General features: G+C 36.0%; 1 protein-coding gene across 2 annotated transcripts in view; it reads left to right on the forward strand.

Annotated features, from left to right (window-relative positions):
* ZCCHC7 (zinc finger CCHC-type containing 7) overlaps positions 1-24,917 on the forward strand; it is a 216,472-nt gene extending 191,555 nt beyond the window's left edge. For both annotated transcript variants that reach the window (XM_080667494.1, XM_080667495.1), the window contains exons 7-9: positions 19,989-20,084; positions 21,356-21,473; positions 23,610-24,917. In XM_080667494.1, coding sequence (XP_080523620.1) covers positions 19,989-20,084; positions 21,356-21,473; positions 23,610-24,049 — 654 coding nt within the window. In that variant the 3' untranslated portion in view covers positions 24,050-24,917. The remainder of the gene's footprint in view (positions 1-19,988; positions 20,085-21,355; positions 21,474-23,609) is intronic.
* The last annotated feature ends 1,001 nt before the right edge of the window (positions 24,918-25,918 follow it).

Consider the following 25,918-nt stretch of genomic DNA (forward strand, 5'->3'; position numbering starts at 1 on the left):
ATTATCAATTTTCTGGCTTTACTGAAATATTTACATATATTTTTAATAAAGCTAGACAAAGCTTATTGTATCTTCCATATAGAACAATTCAACTGTCATATGCTTAAGCCCCTCTTGACTTATTCAATGTGTATAAATATCTGCTTAATACTATTCAAGGTATTCAGTTCTCTGCTTTCCTTTTTATTGTGATTTTAGGCTAAGTAGAAGCAGAAAACATTGTTATGGAATCAACTTACTAATGCTCAATATTATGAAGTCAGTTCATTTCTAATAGCTTAAATAATTTTGAGAGTTCACCAAAACCCTGCTAGTCATTTCTTTTAATGTATTAAGTATGTTATGCTGAGCAAAAGACAATAATAAAAATTACTTTGAAGTTATACAATGTAATTAAAAGCTATTTTCTTAAAGATTAACATATTTAAAAGTTTTCTTGATGGAAGACAGGTAGTAAAAATAGAAAAGGCAAAGTTTTTACAAAACATGTCTTTTTACTGCTCTCCTCTTTATGAAATAAAAGGTAAACCAATAAGCAGATTTATACTACCAATATGTCTTACCACAGGCTCAAGAAGAAAGGAATAATATCAGGTAGTTTGTTCCTACATTCTGTTATCACTGTTTAATTTATTTAAAGATTCTTAGTAGAAAGCTGTAATTACTCAGCTATCCCTCAGTCCCAAATTGGGTTTTCTTAAAGTCTTCACTATAAAACTAAAATATATATACACACACATACCCATATATGTACACATATATTTTTACAGATGTAACTTATAGATACATTATATCTGTGCTTATGTATCATTTTTTATCTTAGCATACTGTGATGAAATCCTTATAGTCTAAACTTGATTGGAATTCAACCATATTATACTTTCAAGATCACAGTCACTCTTTGTATAGCATTTTTATCAGTATTTTAATTAAGTAATAGCCTAATGGATTTGATATTGCATTTCTTTTCCCTTAACTTAGAGAATTCCAATCTTGAAAACTTGAAGTGATGGTAGTACTATTTTAAAGCCACTCTTTTCATTATTTGCATCTATATTCTTTTATATAACTCTTATAGAAGATTAGAAATTGGTGTTTAGTATAACAAATATTTGAATATTTGTTTAATATTGTAGCTTTTAAAAAACAAATTATAAAAAGAATAGTTAGGAAAAAATTAGTGAAACAAAATGAATTATCTTGGAGAGAATAACATATTCTATCTATAGGTATAACAAAATCATTTTGAAAAGTCTGTTTGTCTCAACCTAGAATATTGATTAATTTTCAAAATAATATTGGAGCAGCTATCCCAATTCATAATTATCAAGTCTAAACTAAAATTAGGAATAGTTTACTATGCAAGTATAAATGCAGAATTTGTATGTTCAGAAATATGTATACATATATATCATTCCATCTAAAATAAAATAGTTAAATAATTATGTATATAGACAATATCCAAATGTGTACAATTAGGCAATATTTAATCTTGAATAAAAGCAGAATGCATGGTGAGTTTTAGTCATCTTAGTTCTTTTACTAGGCGATGGACTGCCATCTATTGACTCATAGTAGCCCTCACATTCGAATGTGGCATCAATCAGAGCAATGACCAAGAAATGAAACCTAGGATAGAATTGCTACTGTATATTGATTTAAACCAGTCTTCTTAAAATTCTGGAAATTTCTACACTTAATCATCGGTTAATTTCTTTTTCTAATCAAAGTATTCATTTCTTACCCAAAATGAACTGTGCTTTTTTGGGGGGAGAAATTGATTAGTATATTCAGTTTGGAAATGTTTATTTGCATTTGAGAACTTTTCAGTTGCTTTTATCTGCCTTCCAATCAGGAAGACTAGAAGGACATTTACACCTAAAGTTTATCAAACACAATTTAAGATCTATCCAGGAATCACTTTTCTTAAAAGTATTTTTTGAGCCCAGTCAGTGTGGCTCAGTGGTTAAGTAAAGAGGACGACCTAACCAGGAAGTCACAGCACATGCCAAGGCTGCTGGCTTGATCCCCAGTGCGGGGCATGCAGGAGGCAGCCAATCACTGATTCTCTCTCATCATTGATGTTTCTCCCTCTCTCTCCCTTTCCCTTCCTCTCTGAAATTAATAAAAAAATATTTTTACAAAAAGGAAAAAAAAAAAATATATATATATATATATATATATTAAAGCTTAATAATACAGAGTATTATTTTTCAAACACATAAAAAGGTGGTGAAGTTGATTGGTATAAATAGGCTTGTGGAATTTCTAGGAACACATTCTAAAAGATGAATATTAAAAAGGAAACATGTTCACTACTCTCAGCAATTTCATGAGAAATCAAATAAAGCATCCTTAACAACTTGTATGTGAATAGAATAGTTTTTTAACCCAACTTGACTAGACTTCACTAGATTAATAAAAACTAAGACCATCATTCTAAAGGGCACATGCTAATAAAACTCTAAAACACTGCCTATATATCTATTATATATTTTAATAGCTACAAAATTGCCATATAATTTAAGGACTTTTAGATTATCACTTAGGAGACCTGCATGGGAAAAAGAAAATTATGATTTTTATTTCCCAAGTAGTTTACGTATTTACCTCCTTTAGAATGTTTAGAAAGGTTTTTAAATCTTCAATAATATAGCACTGTTCTTGTATTTTAATTTGTTATATTTTCAAATTTTGGTAATGCCTGACTTTGAATATTCTTTTTCATTTTTTATTCTAGTTAAAATCCTCCCCACCCCCCTTTAACTATTCAAGAAGGGAAGTCCCTTTCCCTACCCCCTGTCAATTTCTAGGCTCATTGATATTAAAAATCCTAGGCCAAAATGGCCACCAACAGAGTTTTACAACCAACAGAATCTTTAACTAGTAGAGGCTATAATTTGACATGCCTTGGACATTTTGTTCATCTTGATTTTAATCTACTTTAAAAAGTAGCTAGGAGTTTGCTACTTGGGGCCGAATGTATTAAGAACCAAAAAGAACAATACATCTTTTATGTTTAATTTTGCCCTTGGATTTCTTTGTGTGCATTGTTAAAATGTGTTACAACCTGCTACCTTTTACTTTAACTAAAAGTTTAAGCAGAAAGGAAGAATTACATTTTAAATGATTCTTTATATATAACATTTAAATGCCTAGAATTCACACTTCAAAAAGTAAAATACTTGCTGTCAGAGAAATGGGGAGTAAAGTTTCCTTGCCTTCCTTTCTAGCCTAGAAGAGGCTTGTGAGCAGAGGTTACTAGCAGTTAATAGTAGTCTTACCTGAACTAGCTGAATGCCAGAGTGTATCTTATGGATCATAATTTAAAATATCACTTAGTTTTGCCACTCAAGTTTTTCTCTCCTACCCTGGAAACATCAGTTTAGAAATGTTTTCTGGGTTCTCACAGTATGGAAATGAGATTTTTACTCTAAATGAGAATGTAACTCTCTAGTAGGTAACCCTAAATGTCAACAGATTTAAATTTAACTTTAGAAACATGTTGTATGGTCCAAAAGAAAGGAATAAGAAAGTGGAATTTGATTGTGAGGCTATAGCCACAAAAGTCTTTTTTCTGAAATTACTGTGATGTAAGATAGGGTAGGTAACAATTTTCTAGTTGCCTAATACTAAAATGGAGTTTTTTAATAAGTTAAAATGTGAAATAAAGAGTTTCAAAAAGTCTTCCTCAAGCCAGAATATTTTCTTTTCATGAAAAAAAAGAAAACGGGCTCTTAATTGGATAGACGTTGGGAATTCTAAATCTCTTTCTGAGAGCTCCTTGGCTACATAACAGAACTGCAGAACCCAAGGATCTCATCTACATGGTAGATATCAAGTGATAGGTCTCGTGTGTGTGTGTGTGTGTGTGTGTGTGTGTGTGTGTGTGTGTGTGTGTGTTTAAGAATATAGAACTGGTTACATATTGTATTTTAAAATGTTAAATAACTCCAAAATAGAATGAGAAGTAGGCCTCACTCTATTTTGTAATTATTTAAATCAACTTTTTCTTTGTACCATATTTTTTTTTTCAAATTTTTATTAAGGTATTATATGTGTACATATCTTACCATTACCCCCCCCACCCCACTCCCATACATGCCCTCACCCCCCAATGTTTTGCATCCATTGGTTACTCTTATATGTACCATATTTTGAGGCCCAGCATACAGATTATCCTAAAGTAACACTTATAAATTTATTTATTTTGATAGTTCACTTTGCCAACTTCCTCAAGATGTAGGAGTACTTTTTTTTAATTGTAGTTTTTCCTCCATATCTGACATCACTATTTCAATGTTTTGACTCTTTAAGTGTTGATATTGAAATATTACATCTCTGTCAAATTTTAAGAGATTTTGTTTTCATTAAAAATACCCTTAGCATTAAAACACTGCTGAGGTGAAGGTAATTGATGATTTAGAAGGTACATAACTATTTTGTTGTACCTCAGAGCCATCTTTCCATTGTAGTACTACAAAATAAATCAGACTGCTTTATATTTGAAGTTATTTGGTGTCTGAATAAAAAGAATTTTCTGAGTAAGCACCAATAAATTATTTTCTAATACTCCATCTGTGATAACCGAGATAGAAAATACATTTGGACGGTGACTAAATTTTTAAAGATTTTTCAAGTGGAAATTTTCTGTGAATACTTTAATATTTATTTACCTGTTCTTAAAGAATTTAGGGTGAACATTTTGCTGGTAATTTTTTTACTTCAATCTTATCATGTTTTGAATTTAGTATAAAAGATAATTACTACATTTATAGAGTAGGTCAACTGATTTTTTTAATTCTCTATTTCCACTGGCATGTTGGACCACATCTTGCCAGAACTTATCATTCAAAGCAATTGGAAAATGCAATTTCAAAGCAAATGAAACCTGGAATTATCAATCTCAATAAATGAGATTCATTTAAAAATAAATACAATTTGCCAAATCATAAAAAAGCAATTTTCTAAAGCTTCTGTAAAAGGAAGAGGAAGAAAGTGAGTGTTGTGAATTATAAATGTATGTTATTTTTCCTCTCACAATGTTTCCTCAGACATTTAAATAATTTGTATACAAACTTATTTTTGAGTGGAAGTACAATAAAATTATATAGATTTAGATATAATTTATTTCTATTTTTAGAGAGAACCTTCATATTTTCTTTTCAAACAGATTGAGGTGTCATCCCCTTAGAGAAATTCTCAACTTAATTGATTTTCAATATTTTAATGAAATTAATTTGCTTTAAATGGGAAATCAATACGACATATTCTGAACAGGGTTTTTTTTTTTTCTTTCTTTCTTTCTTTCTTTCTTGAAAAGTATGTAACATACGCAATTTAGAAAACAGTCATTATAAATGTTTGGCCTGGAAGCAGTTGCCTTTTTGCCACCTTCTAAATATCTTTACTATTCTTATCACCCATTGTCCTGATTTCTGTTCATTTTTTCGGTAGTACATGTTGCTCAATAATAAACAAATTGAATCTGAGACTGTACTATAAACAGTAACTTCTTTTCTTCATTTGACCAAAAAAAGTCCCTGTGCTTTTTTATCTGCCCCAAAGGCTGGAGGCAAAGATGATTCCATTTAAGACTTAACATATTTTACTGTATCAGCTTCAAGTTTTACTTCTGTTTTAAAAATTTAAAGAAATACTTGTTGTAGTCTTCATTTTCTTACCTGTTAACAAATGGCCCTGATGGTGATAAAAAGATGGAAAATTACATTTGGACTCTTCACTCTCCTTTTCTCTGTTCCCTAGTATGTTCAACTTTATAATTATAGTCAGTCATTATAGGGGCAGTTTCTTCTTGATACTTAAATTTTGTGGTGATTAAATTCCATTTCTAAGTATTTGTAATTTTAGTATACATAACTCTTAAAAATATTTTCTTCTTTAAAAAAGCACATACATTAGTCATATGATCCCAAAGGAAACTACTTTTTTTTTACTCACAATTCTACGCTTTGAAAAAGTTTTCCTATTATGACAAAATGAATATAAACAAGTAGTCTGAGAATTTTCAGAATTCATGCAGTTTAACACTGCTCAGTATCTGACTGTATAACAAATTGCAGTTTAAAAATCTAGAATGTGGCCTATTCTTTGTCATGATAACTACACATAACAAGCATAGAAGTATTATGTAGCATAATTTCAGCATATTTGAGTGATTATTTTTCATATGTACTTTGAACAGTTGATTCATGCCATTCCTTAAATAAATATATTCCAGGTGGTTGAGCTTGTCATAATCTTTTCTGGACATTTCAGTGAAAGTAGAGAAAGTATACTGGACCATTGACATTTGTATTAATATGTTCCTTTTACTAGCCATTGCATGTGAGTGATGTGCTAGATTACAGTAATTCCTAATAGATGTAGGAATCATTTGATCATGACTGACAGTCATGATCAACCATAACCTTTAAGGGTTTTGGTTAATTATTTGAAGAATATACAGGAAAAGATTCCTAAAAGACCCCCTGGACTTGTTGATATGAACACTCTCTAAACTAGTGTTATATTTCCTGTTGTGGTATAAACTTCAGTAGCAAATTTAAGTTGAATTAAGTTTATGGTTTTAAAACCTAAATCTTTTAAATGATCAAAAGTTAATGAATTGTGGATAAAATCCACCAGATTTTCTACTTGCAATTCATTTGATCCCCACGTACCAGAAAGTCATGAGAATTATGTTTTGAGTTATGTATGCTTGTGTTTTCTTCCAGCTATTTTGAGTTCAGCAATGGTCCTCCAAGACCCACAACTCTTTTTTTTTTTTCCAGATATATCAAAAGTTATTATATGGAGAGAAATGCTCCATGTTTGAAGAACATTTAACTGGAAAAAAATTTTAAATATGTTTGGAATTAAAATAGCCTTCACCTTAATTGGTATAACAGTACACTGATAGATCATCTTAAAAACATTCTGTGGGAATGATCAGAAATGAGCTTTGTAAAAAGAATTCACATGTGTGAATCAATTGATAATAAAGCTATCCAATTATGTTCATTCCTTTTTTAAAAAATCATGTAGAACTGAATCTGTTAGATAGATTATAAGGTCATCTTTATAATTTTGTAATATATCCATGTCTATAAATACCCATTTTATATTTTTCCTTTAATGTATTTGTAGATTACCCCACATGCCTTTTCAGTTAGGTGAACTAAGTTTTGGATCTTTCCTTAAGTTTGTCCTTAGAAAAACATTCCATAAAATGGAGCTAGAGGGGCATATTTAGTTCTGAGGAAATTATTAGGGAATTTTCTTTCTTATCATAATGTAGGGGAAAGAATACCAGCTTTGGAATCAATAGGTTCAAATTGTGGGTCTTTCATGTACTAGCTGTGCAAACCTAGTTAAAATATTTATCTTCTAAATTCTCAGTTTCTTCGTCTGAAAAATGAGGACAATGCCTTCTAGGGTTATTTTAGGAATGCAATGAGATGAGAAACGTAAAGTACTTAACACAGTACCTAGCGGAAAGCCTGTGTTCAACACCATGTCAGCTCCAATGCTGCAAACTCATGGACTCCTCACACCTGGAGAGATGGCCTCGGGACTGATAGCCCAAACTCAGATTATTGTAATGTCTTTGCCTAAGATAAGGAGATTCATAATGACCTCTTTACTCTATCTCCTAAAAATGTTTCCTTCTTACAGTTATTGAAATTAAAATACTCACAAACATTGTCTTTTGTTAACAAAATTATTTACCTCAGTTTTTATTTTCTAATTATTTATACTTGTCTTCTGGTCTAGAAATGTAGGTGGGTAACTTTTAACTAAATATAGCAAGCAAATTATTTTCTTAATTTGATTTGCTTAAAAAATCATACAGACATTTATGAGTAGATCACAAAAAATCTTTAGGCTGACTTCCTTTCCTAATGAAAATGTCTGTATGAAATGTGTACCATATAAAGATACGACCCTATCAGTTTGAAAAAAAATATATTAAGTGAATAAATGTATAATTCTTAAATGGTGATGTCAGTGTCAGCTGAATATAGTTATCTTTCATACGCTAAATTACATAAATCTTTGCTTCCTTTATAAATAATGAGAATAATATGAAATTAAATAATTCTTATACACAAATACCAATTATAATACTTTCTCCTAGGGGTAGAGGTTTTATGTTAATGAGATGAGGAATGAAACAAATAACATATCAGTTTTTTGCACTTTGGTAAAACTGCTTCATGCCTTCACATGACTGATGCCAGAAACCAGCCTGATTTCACAGCAGAATGTTGAGGTGTAAGCTTGGTGAGTTGTTTTGCAGATTCCCACCCATATTCTCCTATGAGTCCAGCAAAAAAGACAACGCAAAGCTGAGCACTGTCTCGGTGCATGGGATTTGTATTCTTTCAAAGAGCATTCCTGTTTTTTATGTTCTTTATTTTAAGGCAAGCAGGAGCTAAGTTGGAGCATATAGGTAAAGCAAGGAATCATCACTTCCCTCCCTTAAACAGGGCCTTACAGCTGTGGAATTCCCTGCCTTTGTGACTGACGGTTAAGAGTATTTTTCAGTAGAATAAGCAGGGCTGGGTGTGGGGAGGGGCAGTTCTATGTGTTGTAAGTCATGTGGAGTCATAGTAAAAATGAAAATCTTGGGGTTTATTTGGATCCCCTGTGTATTAGATAATAAATATAATAAAGCTATAGCTCTGTTATTCCACTATTTTTTCAATGATGATTTACGTACAATTGTATGAGATATATCTATATAGATGCAGATTTGAGTGTGTTAAAGACTTAATATGGTTAGAAGATGTATATTAATGTGGATTCTATGTTTTATAGTCCACCCCAGTAAACAGTCAGATAAAATATCCATGCAGTCACACATGTATGTGTTCTTTCCTGTCCCTTCCCCCCACATCCTGTCTCCATGCCCCCCTCATCCCTCCACCCTGCATCCAAGCTTGTGGTCCTTTTCCATCCATGTACTAAAAGGTTCTTTGTGAACCAGGCCATTTGTCCATCATTGTTTGGGGTCCAAACAGTGGTAAGATACCCTGTCACCGATCCCACGTACTATGAATGGCAGCTCCTCTCCGGACAATTGGCGGAGGGGCCGAGAAATATTCCTGAGAGGATTATTTAACCTTTCAATTTAGAGGGCACAAAGCCTGGCTGATTAATGAACTTTCTGATGGGCGCCGATAAGCGGATCTATTTCTTTATTTCCCCTAAAAGTGATTCCTTCTCCTGTCCATATTACTATAATCTTAAACATAAAATGTGGCAAATAGATTAAAAACAGCACTAAAGAGTTTATCTGGCAGGCAAACTGAAGGAGCTAAATTAAAATTGGTAATGACAGCAGTGGCTCAGCCTCATATATGGTTTTTAAATGCACTGTGTATTTTGAAGAGACTTATTCTCCAGCATGTCTGGTAATGACTGCTTTTGGTGCACAGTCTGGGGCTGGCTTCTGTTATCCCTACCCCGCCCCCCCCAAAAAATGAGTTGTGTTATCTGGATGGCTGCAGACACATACGCATCCCCCTTTCTCACTGCATGGGCAGACAAGGTCGATAGCATTACAAGGTATTTGTGGCAGTGCTTGTTTCAGTTTTCAGAGCTGCCAGTTTCCAGGCGGATTTGAATTACAAAAGAAGAAGCTGGCATGAAAATTGAAAGGTTTTATCGGCTGGTCTGAAGCCTCATAGCACATTGCTTATTTATGCAGTCCATTTGCACCAGGAAATATAAAAAGGAAATACATTTTTAAAATAAGGCCATAAAGACCCAGATATGTTTAAGATGGCAAATAAAATATAGATACCTATAATATCTTTCCAGGAAACGATTTTCACTTAATGTTGCACATTACTTCAGAAGAGCATTTATGTTGCTGTCATAAATTTGTGCGTTTGTGTCACTATGTAGGTAGTCTCTGGGGATTAAGAAGGAAGCCTTTGCTAACTTACTTTAAAATTAAAATAGACAGAGGGATAGCTCTGCAGGTTGAGAGCTACATTGGAAATATTTAAATAGGGCAGTAAATTAAACTTAAACTAATATTTTTGCATTCCATGTAAAATTAGCTATGGCCCAGTGAATAAAAGCCACTACGTTTGGAGAAAATTGGGGTGCTTTTTAAGCCATGAAGATTTAGAACATTCAGGGAGTGAATTACTGTGATCCTTACTGTCTTGCATATGTTCATTGTTCTCTGCTTGCTGAGGTTCTCTTTTGTTGTTGTTGTGTGGGTGTTTGTTGTTGTTTTTTTGTGGGGGAAGGATCTCATTCACAAAAAGAGAAATCATAAATTAATAAGTTTAATAACTTCTTTTTATAAAACTTGTGTTTCATTTCTTTTAGTCTCTAAATATATTATCTCTTAGATGTTGCCTAATGCTTAATGTTGTTAATATATCATCTTTTCACTATTAGGAGTTATACCAACAGTTTAAATCCATTCATATTACTTTAACGTAGTTTTACTACAAAAGATACACTCATGCAGTCCTTTACACTCTTGGTTACATAAAGTGAAGATATATAAGTATACAGACACACAGTATTGCAAGGCCTTGAACAAGTAATAGCATGACCACTAGTTATTTGCAACCTTCAACCCATTGGTTTGTAAAACTATGGGTATCAGAAGAGGGGTAAAGAGGAAGTTACGTGTATATAGGAAGTACCAAATCAGTAAAGCAACACTCTTTATTCTGCTGCAATTCAAATGAACACTGTTTTAGAATCCATTTTCCAATAAAGCAAATTACTCTCAGCGAAACCATGAGAGATGCAATTTTTTACAATTTTCATTTTCACCAGAGTCTGGTACCTTTCTCGTGTTTTTATGACCTGGACTAATTACTTCATGTAGTGTGTTTTTTTTAACAGAGAAAATATCAAAAGCATACACGTCTACAGCATGCTAATGATGTGCTGTACATTTTTTCATGAATTTTCATAAGGATTTTTCTACGTAGCATGTGTGGCTTAATGATGTAATCACCCGATAGACTAGAAAATGCTCCAAAGGAGACGTTCCGGTCTGTTGTGTACATAATACATGTTTCAAAAATCTGCCTAATTAAGGAATTACCCGATGGATTGGTAGTCTGTTAGATACATGTCATCGTTTTCTTTTAACACAAAAAATATAGGTATATTATTATATATGGTGTTTTTAATGGCATTTTAAGATATAGGGAAAATTAGAAGCATTATACAATTGAATTTGTTTTTCACTGAGGAAAAATTAAACTTAAAAAATTCATAAAGGATGCCTTATTTTTAAATAATTTCAAAGCCTTTAACTTAGAGACTATTTCTCCCAATGTTCCTCAAAGGGAAGTAATAGTGTGAATATTTGCCAGAACACTGTGCAAATGGATGGCTTTGACCAAAATCATGGTTGGAATAAGACCTGTTCAGATCTCCAGGTGTGAGGAGCACCTACCCCAGAAAAACACTGATAAGGGGAGACAGGGCATCATTTGTATCTTTCGTTACATGTGATCATTTTTGCCTTCTCACAGACTCAGATTTGGTTCAGTTCACTGCAAAACTGCCCAACTTTTAAATTTCTTTTTTTGATTCCTTTAGGCCCCAGATGTGATTTTTTTCTTGACTGTGTACCAGTTACATTTCTGTTGGCATTTATATTGTAAATACTACCAAAGGAAAGGGAAGGCACCCATTCTTCTTGCCCTGCCTATTCTTTATGAAACTAAATAAAATACTTAGACAATCAAATATGATGTCTAGAGTAGGCACAGAAAATGATATGTTTAAACAGGGGAAAAGTATATTTTTAATTCAACTTTCGTTCTGCTTAAATGTCAGACTCATACCATTAAGTCCCTTTTTCAACTAATGGGCTTTGACTATGATGGCAAGTTTTTGATTTGGGGTAACATTTTCTTGAGAAATTCTATTTGATTACTTGGCTAGGATTGTTTTTTTAATTACATGGATATTGAGATGCTTGTACTGTTAGCTTATTGGGAAAATTTTGAAAGATAAGGTTCTCAAGCATGAAAAGCATATGGATTTAAGAGGTGTGAGTACACATGTGACACGTGCAGAAAGACTGGAGCTGAGCTCAGTACTTTACTCCTTGTTACGTTGGGTTGTGAATACATTTACATCAAGTGCTTCATGGACTTGCTTTTTCATACATGTTCATATAACACATTGGATTAATAAATGAAAACATATAGTCTGGTCATTAAGCATATGTATGATTATAAAAATAAGTGCATTTTGTGGTCACGAGAGTAGAAAATTCCCTTTAATTAGTGAAATTGATTGCATATCCTATATAGTAATGAGCTGCAACAAGACGCAAGTCCTCATTGGATCAAAGTCAGTTTAGATAAGGGCAGCTCAAGGTCACAGAGGGAGAGGCCCAGCAGATTCATTTGCATAAAAAATTACTGTTAGAAATAGGACACTGAGGCAGCTCTGGCGTTTTGATCTCTTGGCCTTTGTCATGGAGATTCCTAGTAGTGAAGGGAGTAAGGCTAGTGTCCCAGATAATGATTAACTGTTTTAATGGCATTCATTCATTCATTCCGCACTAACTACTCATGCAGAAAAAAGGGTTATGTAAAATGACATTAGAAGAAAATCATTTGTAATCGTTGCATCGGGCAGCACTTTGAGGAGACATTAGAAGTAAATCCGTGGCGTGGTAGGCTTATGCTTTATCTTCTGATATTTACTGAGTTTACTGGTGCATGAAAAGCTTTCAGCAAGAATAGCAGATGGGATGGACCTTTCATAGGTAATGCTATCTCCCAGGTTATTACTTCTATATATTGATAGTAAAGTAATCTCTAAGATATCACCCTACAAATATAGATTATTTAAATGTCTGTAACCAAAAAAAAAAAAAGTGAGAAGAAAGAAAAGAAAAAGAGCTGCTTTCATAAATAGTTCATTTGGTATCCATTAGGTCAAAGTCTTAAGGTAAATTTTTTAACTTAAAAAAAGTTCTAGCCCAGTTTGCTCAGTGGTTGTAGCATCGGCCCATGGACTGACAAGGGCATGTACCTCGTTTGCAGGCTCAATCCCCGGCCCCAGCTGGGGCACGTGCAGGAGGCAACTAATGGGTGTGTCTCTCTCACATTGATGTTTCTCTCTGTGTGCCTCTCCCCCTCCCTTCCACTCCCTAAAAATCAATGGAAAAAATATCCTTGGGTGAGGATTAACAAACAAATAAAAGTTCTAAAAAATTACATTTGTTCCCTCCATTTAACTTTTTGTCCACAGTACAAACATGTATGACAGAACTCTGAACTTAGAGCTAATCAGTTGACACATTCTGCTTTAAATTGGACCTTTACTGTTAATTAAAAATAAAGACATGCTCCAAGGCAGAAGTATTGAGTCACAGATTTGTATTTCTAACACTTTAAACAGCTGTAAGATTTTTATTAGATCATAGTATGAAAACTTGTCCACTGGAAATCATTATTGAGTTTTCAGTACTGTATTCTAATACAGAAATGTTCTCTAATTAGGTAAGATCTAGGCTGATTTCATTCCTATTAAGTCCTAGTACATGATAGTTTATTAAAATGAGCGTATGTAGATAGCGTTTGTCATGTCATTTACTAATTAATTATTGTGAAACAGTTTAGAATTTCATAGCACAATATAAATACAATTGCTATTTTTGTTAGTAATAATGGAAGTTTTTAACTAGTGACATTATTCAGATGAATGAACACCCAAATGTTTGCACTTCATCCATGGGCATAAATGAACAGTAAGGCTAAATTTGAGGCTTTTTGAATGAGATTACTTTCAAAATAAAATAAGTGTCAACATGAAACATGCTTTCAAAATCTTGATTAAAAAGGATCTCTTTATCCCTAGTAATTGTAAAACTGAATTCCTATTCTCTGTATTAGTAACTTCTTCCCGATTATGCCAGAGTATGTACCACACTCTCAATGTGAAGTAGAGGAGACCCTTAGGAAGTTGTGTTAATTTATTCAGGCATTTTAATATATAAAAGCATAATCTTACAGGTTGTCTTTAATGACTAAAATGTATTGGATGCTCACTATGGGCCATGTACTTTACATATGCATTATCTCATTCATTTACTAATATTTACTGTCCTGCTGGTGTGGCTCAGTGGTTGAGCATCCACCCATGAACCAGGGGGTCATGGTTCGATTCCCGGTCAGGGCACATGCCTGGATGGCAGGCTTGATCCCCAGTAGGGGGCATGCAGGAGGCAGCTGATCGATGTGATTCTCTCTCATCATTGATGTTTCTATCTCTCTCTCCCTCTCCCTCCCTCCCTCTGAAATCAATAAAAACATTTAAAAAAAAAATATTTACTGAACTATTATATGCCTGGCCCTGTTCCAGGATCTGGGATACAACAGTGAACCAAATACAGACAAATCCCTGTGAGTTGGGGTACAGACCAAACAAACAAGTAAAATATATAATATATCAGATGTGATAAGTGCCATGAAGTATAAGGAAAAAACTCAATGAAGCAGGATAGGATGCTCCAGTTGGAGGGAGATAGCTGGCTATTTTAAATAGGGTGATCAGGAAGGCCTTACAAAGAAGATGACATTTGAGCCAAGAGATGAAGGAGTTCTCCATGTTCATCTGGGGAAAGAGTAATATAGGCAGAGGGTACAGCATTTGGACTACTTGTAATTTCCCCAGACTCAGGCAATAAAGTCAGAGGAATTTTGGAGTCTTTATTATCTACTTATTCATCAGCTACTTATTGTGCACTTACTATGTTCTAGGTCAGGCATCAACAAACATTTTCTGTAATAAAGAGCCAGATAGTAAATATTTTAGCTTGGCAGGCCATGTGGTCTCTATCATAACTATGCCCCTATAACATGAAAAGCAGCCACAGATAGTCTGTAAACAGATGTGCCTGGTGTGTCCCAATAAAACTTTATTTATAGACACTGAATTTTGAATTTCATATAATCTTTACATGTTGTGAAATTTTTTTTAGCCATTTAAAAATGTAAAAACTACCCTTGTGAGCCATACAAAAACAGGCAGTGGGCCAAATTTGGCCTGCTGCCCATAGTCTGCCAACACTTATTCTAGACTCTTGGCAGAGGGGTACCAAGCAAAGATCCCTGCCCTCATGCACCTTACATTCTACCAATGGAGAGGTAGATAATAAACATAATAACCCGTTTAGTACACTAGAAGGTGAAATAGGGAAAAGGTGGGTCAGGAGCACTGTCACAGTATTAAATAAAGGTGGCCTTTACTCTGAGTGGAGGTGATAGGAATGACCCCTGGAGAGTTGTGTAGTAATGTGACTGTCCCTGTGTTCTATACTACTAAGGAGAAACCAGATCTGCTGTAGAGGTGTGGTGGCCCCTCCCATGAGGAAGTCCCTCCTCGTATCCATAGCAATCAAATTCCATGTCTGGATTCCCTGCTAATTTGTTTCTCACCAGCCCACTTCCTCGCTACTTCCTGATTCATCTTGTTTATTTTTTATTTAATTTTTTATTATTTTTTTAATATGTGTATATTTTTCTTTATTGATTAAGGTATTACATTATGTGTCCTTATCCTCCCATTGCCTCCCCCCACCCCCTCATCTTGTTTTTTTGCATAGGATTTGAGCCAATGGAATCTTTTATTCCAGTAAAATAAAAATAGCATATTTACCTTCTCATCAGTGAATCTAGAAATCTTGCCTCAAAGATAAATTGCCCTATATTTACACAAATGAACATAAAATAAAAAATTTGTAAACAGATCAGTTTTTCAGAGAACATTTATTATTTGGGAGTGTGGCTTGTTCTTTCTATGATCGCTTGCAGTCTGCTTACAGTTGCCGCTAGTTATTGAGCACCTACTATTAGCTTCAAACTAGCTCCTCATGCTACTTAAGATAAACCCAGCTCTCTTCACCCTGGTTTACACAGCTCTAAGTGATCTGGTCCCATTCTACCTCTAGAACCTCCTCCTCTGCAGCTCTTCCTCACCTACTACACTTCCAAGTTTACAGGTATTTTCCAGATACTGAAATATGCCCACTTTCGTGCTTTGCACTACCTGTTCCCAGTGCCTTATGCCTAGAATGCTGTTTCCCCAGTCATTGAATACTTGTTTTTTCTTGTTATAAGGATTGACCATCCCAGTGACAGTTTCCCAAAACTCAATCTGAGTCACCACCAAAGACTCTCATTCACATAACCATTTATTACTATCTGATTGTGTGTATGTATGTGTTGTGTTGGTGGTGGTTTTATTTATCTGTCTTCCACCTGGAGATATCAGCAGTTATTTTTGTTTTGCTCACTTCTCAATTACCTAATCTTAGAACACTAACTTGCATGTATTAGGCACTCGATATGTTTTAAATCAATTAATGAAAGAATGCGTGCATATACTCGTGCCCATGTCCAGCAGTGGTGCAGGCATCCTTGGATGTGCATTCCACTCTACTCATCCCCTTCCCTTCTCCCATACACAGTCTAGTTTCTTTAAAAAGTCTCTATGTTCTGTTCTCCAGCATCTTTTCAACTTGCAATGAACCCACTACAGTCTGACTTGTGCCCTACCCCTCGAATGAAACTGCTCACAACAGTTTCCAGTTGCAAACAACTTCCTGATTGCTAAGTCCAACGGATTTTGTTTGTCTTCATCTTACTTGACCCATCAGTAGCTTTTGACAACTTCCTTGAAGCATCATCTGTTCTACCTTCACATTCATGACACGGTCTCTCTTGGTTTTATTTCTTTTAAACAACATATGCTCATGGTTGCAATTTTATGTCACAGTCAAGTAACATACTTACCTTTCAGATGAAAAAATTATCTCTCCTTAATAATTTCCTGTCTTCTAGTGCTGTACTACCTGAACTAATGTATAAACCACTATAATGAGTGGTGCGTGCTGATGTGCATAGTTGTTAAAACTGTGTTTAATGCCTTTTAGCTGGTCTTAATTTATGAACCACATTTTAAATTGGAGAATACAAGACATTTGTTGATTATGTTTTTTATTGTATCCTGATTGATAATAGCTGAGGTTTTAAATTCCATTTTGTAGCATTTGTAGTCATTTTCAGTAGAAAAGACCTTTCAGGTTATTGTCATCCTCCAGTATTCCATTTTAGGAAATAGGAGCTAAAAGGAAAGTTGTTTGAAGGAGATTTTTATAACCTGTATTTTCCTGTGTCAAGGTCCTAACCGGTTTGGCTCAGTGGATATAGCGTCAGCCTGCGGACTGAAAGGTCCCAGGTTCGATTCCGGTCAAGGGCATGTACCTTGGTTGCGGGCACATCCCCAATAGGAGGTGTGCAGGAGGCAGCTGATCAATGTTTCTCTCTCATCGATGTTTCTAACTCTCTATCACTCTCTCATCCTCTCTGTAAAAAATCAATAAAATATATATTTTTTTAAAAAAAAAGAAAAACAGCCCTGACTGGTTTGGCTCAGTGGATAGAGTGTCAGTCTGTGGATTGAGAGGTCCCGGGTTCGATTCCAGTCAAGGGCATGTACCTTGGTTGCGGGCATATCCCCGGTGGGAGGTGTGCAGGAGGCAGCTGGTCGATGTTTCTAACTCTCTATTCTTATCCCTTCCTCTCTGTAAAAAATCAATAAAATATATTTTTTAAAAAAAAAAGAAAAGAAAAACAAAAGCTCCACAAACCACCTTTTTGCCACACTGAACAGCTGCAAAATTATTTGGCAGACCAGCACTCTTTGTTATAGGATCCCAATAAAGAACATAAGAAATAAACTTATCCAAGTTTAATCTCATCTTTCCAATCTCCCCAAAAAAACCAAACAGGGTTAGGGGAAGGAGAGATTGGTTTTTCTCCTTTCTTTCCTCTGTTTTCAACTTCTGCATCTCTACTAGCTTTCTCACAGGTTCAGGTCTCTCCCATTCTAATAACAAACTTCACCAACACCAACACTTCCTCCTAGGGACTACCTTGTCTTATTCTGCCCCTTCTTACTCATATCTCTCAAAATTACATGTACTTACTGTCTCCTTCAACTTTTATTTCATTTTTTTTTAAGATTTCTTGTTGTGAACTGTAATATACATGCTGAAAAGTGCATAAAACGTGTACAATTTAATAAATTAGTTCTATAACACACACTCAAATTATATAACACCACTATGTTCAAGAAACAGAAAATTGCAGCTACCCCAAAACTCTCTGTGCACTGTTCTTTTCCCCCAGAAGTACAAGCATCTTCCTGGCTTTGTGGGTAATCATTTCCTTGATCTTCTTTATAGTTTTACCACCTTTGTAAGCATCTTTTCACTATTCAACCTATTGTCTTCGACTTTCTACCTTCCCACTGATTCCAAAATTCTTAGAATAAGTTATCCATGAACAATTGTAAATCTAACAGATGTTTCTTAGTTCTAATCCCACTAGGCCTCTGTCTGTGACTGTATTCTCCGGTGGCTCTGCATCCTTTAACCTTTCCTTCTCTCCCCCTTACATGTTGTTAATGCCCAGGGTTCCGGCCTTAGCTCACTGCTGTTCGTATTGGCTGTGGTGATCCTGTTCACTCTGGTCAGTTCCACCTCCACTGTTGAGCAGAATGCTTTCAGATCTAATCTTTAGTTCAGACACGTTCCCTAAGTTTCATCCTACTTAGACAACCTCCTGGTGGGCATCTCCACCTAGAGACTCAACATCCAAGGCAAACTTCATCATTTCTCCCCCAACATTGGCTCCTCCTTCTTTTCTGAATCAGTTGTTGGCACCACTACTCACCAGGTCACTCAAGATAGAAACCTGGAAAGCATCCTGATTACTTTTCCTTATTCCCTGTTATCTTTTCAATGTTCAAGTAATACCAGTTTTATTTTCTAAAAGTACCCAAATCTATTCCCTTTTCCTTATTCTTATTACTCTGGTAGTTTGGGCCCTCATCACCTCACCTGTAATTGGCCAACAGCCACTTAATTGGTCTTTCTTCTACATCTAACCTCCTCTTGCTTATGGTCACCCTCCTTATAGCTACAAGCCAAAATGGTTTTTCCAAAATGCAATTCTAACTACTCTGCTCCTACACTTAAATCCTTACACATAACACTAGGTAAAGCCCAACCTCCTTAACATGACTTATAAGCCCTCCATTTTTTTGTCATGCTTTCTCCAGCCTCATTTTCCTTACACCTGGTCATGCATCTTTTTGTTGTTGTTAATCCTCACCAGAGGATATTTTTTCCATTGATTTTTTAGAGAGAGTTGAGGGAGGGAAGGAGAGAGAAAAAGATAGAGGGAGAGAAATATTTATGTGAAAGAGCCATATCAATTGGTTGCCTCCCACATGTACCCCGACCAGGGCTGGAGATGGAACCTGCAACTCCAGTGCTCGGGCCAGCACTCTAACCACTGAGCACACGGCCAGCACCTGGTCATGCATCTTATACTTGTTGGCAGATATGCTCTTTCTCTTAGTTTCATGCCATCGTTCATGTTGTTCCCTCTACCAAGGATTAGCCATTTGACTTACACCTAATTCTTTGAGAGTAAATTTAAAATTTGTATTTCCAGGAACGCTTTCCCTAACTGCCTCACCCCATCCAATGGTGGGTCTGTCTTGCCACTCCATTAATACCTGTTCATGCTCCTATCACTATGTTTACATTGTCCTGTCATTACCTATTTATATGCCTGTCATGTTCTACTAGCCTGTTATTCTTTTCTATCTGGGATACCTAATACCTAACACAGTGTACCTAATACCTAACACAGTTGGGTATAATGCTGAATGGAATGAGGTGTAAGGAAGGAGAGGAAAGCACACACTGACGTTAAGAATACAAGAATTTTTATCATGTTATACACTTTACTATACAGAGTCATCTGAAGGTGGGGTCTCTACACTGACTTCTAGAAGACAATATTTCTAAGGACTCTCTTACCTAAAAAGAGCTTTTTTAGAAAGAATAAGGTTTTAATTTTCTTCTAAAATTTAATAAAACCTTACAAATATTCATGTTGCAGACTAAACCTGGACCACCCAAAAAGCCGAAGACTCCTTCTGGACAATCAACCTTAATGTATTGCTACAACTGTGGTCAAGAAGGCCATTATGGACATGTAAGTCTGAGTGGGCATAAAGCATTCTGTTGTCAGGAAGTGATTGATGAAAGATGAACTCAAAAATAATGTAATTCTGAACACTTACTTTTTTAGAAACTAACATTCTAAAGTGAAATTTAATATAGTTTCAACTAATTTACTTCTCTCATCCCTGCCAATTATGTTCCTAAATGTATGTATGTACCAGCTTGATCAGATGCTTAGAATTACAAATCAAGTATATAATGCCAAAATTACGATAAATTAGCTAAACTTTATGTGGATATTTCACATACTTTCTTCCTAAGAGGTATTCTAATTTTTCTTCAATACCTAGCTAAGAAGTATTGAACTCACATAAATAAGTTTTAGGTACGATGGCAAAAGACAGAAATGGGAACGTTCTAAAGGGAAACCTCTTTCAAAGAAAAGAAAGATATTTGGTTTCAGGTGTGCTGAATGGATATATGTCACAGGTCATGATTTAAAAAAAAAAAAAAAGCCTACTACATAGGTGTACTCAGGCCAAGGGTATGGATTTGGAAACTAATAGGCAAGGGAAGGTCAGAGTCATGAGAATAGGGAGCTGTCCTGGGTAATGAATGACAGGAGTGAACTTACCTTGAATGGGGGGAATTGAAGAGATGAGAAGGTTCCTTTGAGGTGTTTCAAAATCACCTAAGAGCATTTCAAACTGGACACAACCCACCACCACCCTGCTCCCCACCATAAGAATCAACTGTTTCCCCCCACCCAAGTGAGTATTGAGTTAAAATAAGTTTACAAACCACTTGTGTGGTAGGAAAAAGAGCACAGAGCTAAGAAGTTACACCCACACCTAGGATGTAAATGTGAAGGGGAAAAGAGAAGGGGAAAGCACTTGATGGAAGGCTGTTGAAGAGACAACGAAGCATAGGTCTAATACGACATAAGGCCAAGTAAAATAAACCCTCTAACAGGTATGAGGCAGTGCAGTAGGGACCTCTCCTCTTCCCCCCAGCCATTGCTGTCAACTCAGACTGGGGGAGTGGGTTGGCAGGAAAGATTGAAAAGAGATAAGGGTTTCATAGGTAAAGAAGTAAGAGAAGAAAATTCAAGTCTGAAAAAAATACTTGATTGGATGTCAGGCTGGGTGATCCTTCCAGTGTCCAGCAAGACCACAGCCTGCAGCCAAGAATGAGTATCAGTGATGTGGGACTCATCTCCAATTACAGTCATCCATAATCTTGCAAAAAGGTTGCTTGAACAGTATGCCCTTGTGATATCTTAATTTCAAATACAATTTGCAGGAATGTACAGAAAGGCGAATGTTTAACCAGACCTTTCCAACATCTCCATTCATCTACTACTATGATGACAAATACGAAATTCGGGAGCGAGAATACAGAATAAAACGAAAAGTAAAAGGTATGTTATTAGACTTCTTGCTAGATGAACTTTGCAGTAGTTCCCAAATTTCTTTTTTCGCACTGTTTTTACCTGCTTTGGGGGTCATTGGTTAACACAGAAAATGTTTTTAATTACCATGGAAACTGAAACTTTCTTGATCTCCAGAAATCAAGTACCCACTTCAAAAATCCTATGTTGTGCCCTGGCCCGTTGTGGCTCAGTTGGTTGGAAGGTCATGGGCTCAATTCCCAGTTAGGGCACCTACCCAGGGTGCGGTTTCCATCCCTAGTTGGGGTACATAACCAATGGATGTTTCTCACATTGATGTTTTTCTCTCCCTTTCTGTCCCTATTCCTTCCTCTCTAAAATAAACTATTTTTTAAAAATCCTGTGTTGTAATCTATTCCCAATAAACATTTTTCTAACATAATGATAATTTTAGAAAATGTCCAGAAAGTACTTCTATCCATATATGTATGCAGAGTTTTAAAGGCTCCTTTGAGATTTTCTGTTTGACTAGTGATTTGTTCCCCCTTTGTATAGCTCTAGTATTTTTCATAGAAAGACAAGCATCCCTACTGGGTGAATTCCTGGAGCTTCCCCAAAGAAGTCATTTCCTATCGGCCATGAGCTGAGCTCCAGGTCCATAGCCATCCTCTGTGGCTCCTTTGTCTTCTGTTGCTATAACATAAGGTTCTTTCTCACCAAATTATCCTATAACATACGCCTGTTTTCTCAACCTCTGTTCTTTCTTGCAATATACTTCAAGATGGTTTACCAATTATTTTTCTTGCTTTGGGAAAAAATAATTCTTTGTTTTTCAAGTTGACCTATATACATTGTTGATTATTTGGGCCTTTTTTGTTACTCTTTTCCAGATTTTTTTTAAAACATTAAAAAGCCCTAACTGGTTTGGCTTAGTAGATAGAGCGTCGGCCTGCGGACTGAAAGGTCCCAGGTTCGATTCCGGTCAAGGGCATGTACCTTGGTTGTGGGTACATCCCCAGTAGAAGGTGTGCAGGAGGCAGCTGATTGATGTGTCTCTCTCACTGATGTTTCTAACTCTCTATCCCTCTCCCTTCCTCTCTGTAAAAAATCAATAAAATATATTTTTTTAAAAAAAAAATAAAAAGAAATGCACCAAAATGTCATCTCTGGATTAAAGGATTATGAGTGCTTCTGTTTTATTTTCTTTATACTTTTCTTTAGTTCCCAAGTTTTCTGTAATGAGTGTTTATAAGTTTTATAATAAGAGAAAAACTATTTGGTTTCCTTTTTAACTGGTTATATTGACAGCTTTGCAGCACAGATTCACTTTGAAGCTTGCTGTGGTTCATTGGAATTTTCATTTTATGCTAAAGTCTATAAATCTATTACTTATTTTTACTCTGTATTCTAAAATTCATTTTTTATCCCCTAAATGTATTACTTTGCACTTTATTTCATTTGGAGGGGAGGCACTTCTTTAGTCTTGGAAGATTCTGTTGACATGTTAATTTTCATCCCTCACTGTAACCTCATCTCCCACCTACCCTGTCAGAATCACTGTATCAGATACTTGTAATGAGAGCCAAGTCCTAACAAAACATAACATCAGATCTGCACTAAGAACTCGAAGACACGTGTGTGCACAACTACACACTCAGTCTCCCAGCAGCGATCTCTGCTCTGCAGGAATTATCTGTCCTCTTTGGCCTCCACCTCTAACTAAGTACTGTGGCCAGACTTTATCTTCAGGGTGTAATTGAAATATCACATGAGTCTGTCGATAAGATGGTTATGCATCTTGCTTAACCTTATTATCAAGGGCTGTCCCTTGCATTGGTCAGACATGTCTTTTCTTCACGAAGCTAGGATGATGACTGCTCTCGCTTGCCCTCATCTGCACTGTTTAACCTAGTTAGATTGTGTTGAACAGAATGAATATAATTGGACTTCTGGATGTTCTTCACTGTTAGCAATCAGAAATGTATAACTACAGCCGTATAGTTCTTAGTGAGTGACTTTTACTTTAGTAAGGGCCCTTTAGAATGCCCTGTCGTTAATGACTTAAATGTCTGGCTTCCCTCTCTGCTAAGTTATTTACAGACTTAGGAAAGCTCTGCATCGACTATCTTGCTGCAGAATATGCAAAAATACTTTTATATTTTCCAGAACTCCAGAAAAGTGGCGATTTTCCAAGGCAGTTCAAGAGGCCTCATATGAAAGCAGCAAATCAGAGGTCCCACCATGACATGAAGAAGAGCAGGGCCTCAAGGAGAAACACAAGGTGGCCTCAAGAAAAGAAAGAAACCCAAAAAGAAACAACGAGCAGGAACAACAGAGAGCATGAAAGGCACAGGAAGGCTGACAGGTGTCATGATGTGGATGAGGACTTTCCCAGAGGCCCCAGAACCCACGCTTCCCTTGGCACCTTCAAAACCCAGAAGCCTCACAAGTCCTTTCACCACTCACACCAGCACAAGCCGGAAGACAAGCTGCCCAGAGAGGGCAGGCGGGGCAAGCATAAGAAGAAGGAGCGCTGCATGGAGGAGGAGGAGGACGATGACAACTTATTTCTTATTAAGCAGAGGAAAAAAAAGTCTAGACTGTGAGACAGCTGCCGATTTGGCTTTCCAGCATTTGTCTGCTCTTCATGTCTACAGCATTCTGCCAATCTTTTTACTAATTAAAGTGAGTTTTGTTTTTTTGTTTTGTTTAATCTCAGCCATACCCTAGAGTTGCTGGATGAAGACCTTGGAGATCTGTTCTCTGTGTCCAGCAGGTTACCAAGAGGGAAAACAAAGATAAACTCGGAATTCCCCTGTTCCAGTTGGTCATTTTTACTCAGAATCCTATAGGTAGGAAGAATTAATCTTTTCAAGAGAACTTTTTAAAATACTTTGAAAAAATTAAAGCTCATCAAATGTAATTCATCTGCAGTGTGCATATGTAAATTAAGTCCTTGCAGGAAGAGAAATCAACGCTAACATGAAAATTTCATAGATCTTTTTCATCATTACTCTTTTTAACATTCGAAAGGATAATAGTTATAAATCTAAGCTTTACTGGCTTCTGAAGCTGGGGTCAGAATCTTCCTTTGGTCAGAGCATCAGGGATGAACAATGAAGGCGTCGTCACTAAAGCCCTGAAGAAGCAGGAAAGTGGGCTGTTGTGAAATACAGGCAAGGAATCCATCCAGTGTAAATGTCCCAGGACAGATTTCCTGAAACAAGTGAAATAGAGCCCTCAAAACTGTTGATGTCACCACAATGAAATAGTTTCTACCATTTTTACAGCCACACTTCAAGAATACTGTCACTCGGCTATATAGAGGTGAATACTGCCCAACTTTTAAAAATTGTTTTGTTTTCATAGGTTTTTTAACTGTATAGCTATACAGGAGTTTTTGTACTTGCAAGCCTTTTGTACTTATCAAAGCCTAATGTTAGAATTGGAAAAATAAAATGTCTGAAATAGAGTAAATGTGTCTGATATGTAAAAAGCCAGTGAGAGTTTGGGCAACAAAGGGCATACTTGGGTTGGACAAGTGACTAAAGTTATAAAATCTCCAGTAACTGCGGTTAATGTGCCCTTGTTGCCCAAGCACTAGCTCTGCCAGAATAAAGCAAGGTGCACTAAGACAGTTTTATAGTGTTAGATTCTTAGTTTGTGAAGCTCACAAACTGCCACATATCTGGTGGGATCCGCTCTCTTGTCTTTCCAGGGAAAACTCTCCTCCCAGTCAGCTCCCATGTAAATTGTAGGTCCACAGTCTTCAGTCCTCGCCTGCCCGGTGGCTGCTCAGCTTTCTGCTAAGTGTAAGGGTTCATTGTGTGTTGCTGTTTGGCGTCCTCACATCAACTGGGATTGTTTTGACCCTAAGATAAGTGACCAGAGTCTTAACACCCTGCTAAAAGTGCCAGCGGCTCCATGGAGTGGTATGCCTTGAGATAACAGGCCTTATTCCTCAAAAGGACCCAGAACAAGCATGGTGTGACTGGCATTCTGTGGCATCTTCCATACATAGAAGATTGTTTAGAGAAGGGAAGAAAGGAAGCTTTTTTTTTTTTCTCTTTGTCTCTGCCCATTCTCTTACTTTTCCTCCCCAATTGTATATTTTTCTAAGAACATTTTAGAGTAGAACATTTTGTTCTGGAGTATAATTTACCGTCCAGGTCCACGCATTTATATGCAGATACGAAAGGATGGTAAGGAAAGGCCAAAGAGAGGAGCCTCTGCTCCGTTTCCCCCTCACGGTCCTTGGCGCCTGCTTACAGTCCGCAGCCAGCCTCCTCACACACTAACTTTCTGTACAAGAATGGGGAGTTGAAAATATGCAGCGACTGGACAGTCAAATAAGACTTCAAGAGAAGTAAAGCAGATGTCCCGAACAGTGAGGAGCCCTATGTTGCTAGGATGGAGAAGACTCTAAATGTCTTTTGCCTCTGGACCTGTTTTGATTAGAAGCAGCCGGAGGGGCT

The sequence above is a fragment of the Plecotus auritus genome, assembly GCF_963455305.1.
Source record: "Plecotus auritus genome assembly, chromosome: 5".
Taxonomy (NCBI): domain Eukaryota; kingdom Metazoa; phylum Chordata; class Mammalia; order Chiroptera; family Vespertilionidae; genus Plecotus; species Plecotus auritus.